The 4,865-nt window shown below is 52.6% G+C and overlaps 1 protein-coding gene across 1 annotated transcript; it reads right to left on the reverse strand.

Moving 5' to 3' along the window:
- Nucleotides 1-780: 780 nt before the first annotated feature.
- GUITHDRAFT_145478 (hypothetical protein) lies at nt 781-4,728 on the reverse strand (the record flags this gene model as incomplete). The annotated part of the gene is made up of 12 exons (XM_005823782.1): nt 781-963; nt 1,193-1,351; nt 1,651-1,719; nt 2,113-2,178; nt 2,434-2,536; nt 2,766-2,857; nt 3,031-3,096; nt 3,250-3,297; nt 3,762-3,837; nt 4,071-4,165; nt 4,318-4,575; nt 4,608-4,728. Coding segments are annotated over 12 exons (1,336 nt in total), but the record flags the coding sequence as incomplete, so codon positions are not given.
- Nucleotides 4,729-4,865: the final 137 nt, after the last annotated feature.

Raw genomic sequence — 4,865 nt, forward strand, 5'->3', positions numbered from 1 at the left:
CAGACCACCCTACCATCCGCCTCCCATACTTTCCGTCCCTCCCTCAACAGTTTCTTCTGAGTTGCCCCCCTTGCCCCCTTGTCCTGTCCCCCTTGTCTGGTCTCTCCTCATATGCCAGCCCCCTCTCCGCCCCATTCCTCGTCTTCTTCATACTTCTTTTATCTTGCACATCTGATTTCCTGCTCAGAGTTCCTCCATTTTCTCCATTCACTGTTCCTTCATACTCTAAGGGACGGTAAAGAGGGGAATTTCAACTCAAGATCATCACTATAAGTGCTCCCGCTCCAGCTGCTGCTGCTCCTCCTCCTCCTCCTCCTCCTCCTCCTCCTCTTGCACCTTTACTTGCACCTGCACCTGCACCTGCACCTGCACCTGCACCTTCTCCTCCTTCTCCTCCAGCTCCTCTCCTGCTTCTTCACATTCTAGACCTTTCCATCCCTTCAAATCAGCAACTCGTTGTCTTCCCTGCTCTTCCTCGTCCCTCTTGCCATCTTCTCTTCCTCTTGCAGTTTTGCTCCTCACCTTATCCGCAAATCCAGGAGAGGACATTCGAGTTACGAGAGTTTCGACCTCCTGCAGTTAACGGCATCACCTCAACAACGATTGCATGCTCCTCTTCTGCCTGCTCCTCCTCGCATTCCCATACGACAATCCTTCTCTTCCTCCTCCGCCTCCTCCATGACGACCTCTTCCTCCTTTCATGCTTTCCATTCTCCTCCTCATCCTCCTGCTCCTGCTCCTCCTGCTCCTCTTGCTCCAACCTCTCATTTCGCTCCATGTTCATCGTTTCCTTTTCTTTCCCTCATAATCTTTCTTGCCTTCTCCTGTCTCGCTCTTTACTTCGCCCTCCATCTCTGCTCGCCCTTGGCTTTCCTCCTCCTGTTCTTCTCTTCTTACCTTCTCAAGAGTTGTCTGCTGCTTGCTCAGCCTTGCAAGCTCCTTGTTGAGATCAACGAGTCCAGACTAGCCGTGTGTTACAACAAGCGGGAAACAAGATCAGGGAAGAGGAAGGGAGGAGAGAAATGGGGAGGGAAGAGAAAAACACAGATGTGGGAAGGGGAGTGCCTTGGGCAGCAAGCAAGGAAGGAAGGGAAGGGGGGGGGTGGGGGGAGGTAGCTGCAGAGGTAGAGATGGAGATGCGGGAGGAGGAGGTGGAGAAGGAAGAGGGGAGGAGGGAGGACATTGAAATCACCAGGGGGAGGAATGCTTCGAGACCATCCTGCACAACAACGTGGACGGGGCTCAGTCCTTTCTTGTTCTCCTCCTCCAGCATTTTCTTCATCTCCTCCACCGTCTCCACCCTCATCGACTCCTCGTCGGCCTTGACCAGGGTGGCGATGACAGACTTTTCCTGTGGAAGCGTCAACATGGTGAAGAGAGCTCAACATTTCGTAGAGTGACAAAGAGTAGTTGTGATCTGTCCTGGGGGGGAAAGGGGATTGAGTATGTGCTGTTGTTTGTGAGAGCTCGTTGGATTTCCTTCTGAAAAGTTTGTGAAACCCGTGAGAGCGTTTTCGTTCTTTGATTGTGAACTTAGTGAGAACTGGTGTTTTGGAGATGTTCTTGTGAAGTTGGTGAGGAATTCGTAAAGTTTGCGCCAAAATTGATGAAATCACTTGCAAGTTCTTGCAACCACTTCATCCTTTTCACCTTGCTCATCGCTTCCTTCATCTGACCGTCTGCGGTAATGAGAACCTGAATCCTTTTACCGGGCTCGACCTGAGGAGAAGCAAGAGGACGCGGAGATGGGAACGAGAGGAGGGGGATGGTAAGAAAAAGACAGGGAAAGAAGACGAGGACAAGGAAGACAAGGAAGACGAGGAGGACAAAGGAAGACGAGGAAGACAAGGAAGACGAGAAGGAGGAGGAGGAGGAGATGTAGGAGGAGGAGGAGGAGGAGGAGGAGGAGGAGGAGGAGGAGGAGGCACAGTGAGAGTAAGACAAGAGGAAGCAATGAGGAATTCAAACAGGAAAACACAAAATCATCATCAGAGCATAAAAGGAAAAAGAGACAGCACACAAGGAAGAAAGATTCGTGTCAGTTTGAACAGCAAACAGCAATCAGGCAGAGGTTGCCTTATACTCCTGACGAGCATTGCGGATTGAGCGAACTAGTGCCTGTAGCGCTCGGTACTTGTAGATCGCGTTGTTGTCGATGTACAACTCGTTGTTTTCATCCTACAGGCATACGAATGAGGAGATGGGGAGGAAAGAAAGTTGAAGGTTCTTATTCCACCGCCTATCTCTTACACTCCTCCCCTCCTCCTCCGTCTTCTCCCATCTCCTCCCCTATGTCCTGCTCTGCTCTACCCTGCTGTGTGCCCTTCCGTACGCTTCATCCCTTCCCTTCCCTCTCCTCCGCTTGCATTCTCCTGCTCTCTCTTCCCCTCCCTTCCTTTCCCTCTGTTCTCCCTCTCCTCCCCTCCTTCCTACCTTGGGCCAAGGAGCAGTCATCAGCGACAAGCCTTCATGCGGGGTTCTTTGCCAGATCGCCTCGGTCACGTAGGGCATGAAGGGATGGAGGAGGCGGAGATTGCTGAGTCAGCAAGAGCAGGAGCAGGAGCAGGAGCAGGAGCAGGAGCAGGAGCAGGAGCAGGAGCAGGAGCAGGAGCAGGAGCAGGAGCAGGAGCAGGAGCAGGAGCAGGAGCAGGAGCAGGAGCAGGAGCAGGAGCAGGTTGAAAGAAAGAAAGCAACGACGATCAAGGTGAAGGAAAAGAGAACGAGTCAGTCTGAGGCCTTTCCAGCACACAACAAGATCTATTCACATGTCCAACACGTAGAGAAGAACCTTTCTTGCTTCCATCGCAGCCTTCTGGATCTCTGGCGCATCTGATTTCTGAGCTGCAAAGATGCGAACCTGGTTGATGGCAAGTGACACGGAGAAGAGAGGGGTGAGAAAGAAGATGATACTACATCAGGACAAGCAAGATCAGATAAGAGTCTATTTCGCAACATGACAACACAAACATATCATGGTAATGACTATCATCATCAACAACAATGTTGTCGTCGTCGCAATTATCAGCATACCTTCGAAGACTCCAAGAACCAATCAGCAAACTCATCCCACAAGAAAGTTTGAATCTGATCGCCAGCCTGCATCATGGTCACATCGCCTTCCTGTAGGATCATGATCTCGTCCTATTCTGTTCATACTCCTTCACCTCAGCCTCTATCTCGTCCTTCTCGTTCTCCTCCTCGTCCTCCTCGTCCTCCTCGTCCTCTTTCCCTCCTTCCCTTCCTCCTCACCTGTCCAAGGACGTACTCGTCGAGCTGCTTGGAAACATCGTTGACAAGCTGGTGGCAAAGGGAACAATGTATTGCTCGGGAAGCGCAAGGCGGCTAATCTCTTCCTGCCATGGCAGAAAAGTCAGCCATTGATGATGGAGGATAGGAGCAAGAAACCGAGCAAGGTGAGGAAGCATTCGACGGGGGGGGAGGCGGAGAGAGAACAGAAGGAGGGAAGGAGAGGCAAGAAGGAGATAGAGGGTAGAAAGAAGCAGCAACAGCAAGGATCGACAAAACAGTCGCAAAGATGTAGAGGAAGAGGAAGAGGACGAGGAAGAGGAAGAGGAAGAGGAAGAGGAAGAGGAAACAAGAACAGGAGCAGGAGCAGGAGCAGCAGCAGGAGCAGGAGCCGGAGCAGCAGCAGGAGCAGGAGCAGGAGCAGGAGCAGGAGCAGCAGGAGCAGGAGCAGGAGCAGGAGCAGGAGCAGCAGGAGCAGGAGCAGCAGGAGCAGGAGCAGGAGGTATATCACAGACCTGTGTCATTGGTTTGGTCACAGCCATGCTCTGCCTTTCTTCCTCCGAGATATCCTTAAGATTTCCCATGATAAATCTGGACAAGGGGAGAAAGTTCAGAGACGCTGAACAACAACAACAACAACAACATCGTCATCATCATCATCGTCATCGTCATCGTCGTCATCATCATCATCATCATCATCATCATCATCATCATCAACAACAGCCACAAAAACAACATAATCATATTTCATTATTTGCATCAGCATCAGCATCAGCATCAACGGCATTTTTTTATGATCATCACCACCACCACCAGCATCTCACCGTGCACAATTCCATAATTTGTTTGCAAAGTTTCTGTTACTCTCGATCCTCTTGGGATCCAACGGGATGTCAAGACCAGGTGTAACTCCAGTCACCTTTGATGGCATGAGAAGAAACAGATCAAGCATTGCAATGCAAGCGATGGCGATGAGGGAATAGAGGAAGAAGAGGAGGAGGAGGAAGAGGAAGAAGAGGATAAGGAGATGGCCATTGGGGTGATAACGCTGCTGAGTCTTATCCAACCCACCCTCTTATCCACTCCTCTGCTCCTGCTCCTGCTCCTGCTGCTCCCGCTCCCGCTCCCTCCCGCTCCCTCCTGCCCCTGCCCCTCCCCCTGCCCCTCCCCCTGCTTCTGCTCCTCCAACCCCCCTTCCCCCTGCTTCTGCCCCTGCCCCTGCCCCTGCCCCTGCCCCTCCCCGTCCTCATCTCCTACCAGCGTATATCTCAGCGCGTCTGTCCCGTACTGCCCGATGACGTCCAGAGGGTCGATCACGTTCCCCGTCGTCTTTGACATTTTTTTCCCTGCGCGTCTCGCACCAGCCCGTGCATGTAGACGGTGTCAAACGGCAGCTGGTCAGTCAGCTCGGCCCCGAGCATGACCATGCGGGCGACCCAGAAGAAGAGGATGTCGTAGCCGGTCTCGAGGCATGACTCGCCCCTGTGAGCAAGTGAGAGAGGGGAGGGGAGGAGAGGAGACGGGAGAAGATAAGAGGGAAGGGGAGGGAAGGGGAGGAGATGGGAAGGAGGAGAGGAGGGGAGAGGAGAGAGGGAGGGGAGGGTTGATGGGAGGAGGAG

The sequence above is a fragment of the Guillardia theta genome (genome assembly GCF_000315625.1).
Source record: "Guillardia theta CCMP2712 unplaced genomic scaffold GUITHscaffold_103, whole genome shotgun sequence".
NCBI lineage: Eukaryota > Cryptophyceae > Pyrenomonadales > Geminigeraceae > Guillardia > Guillardia theta.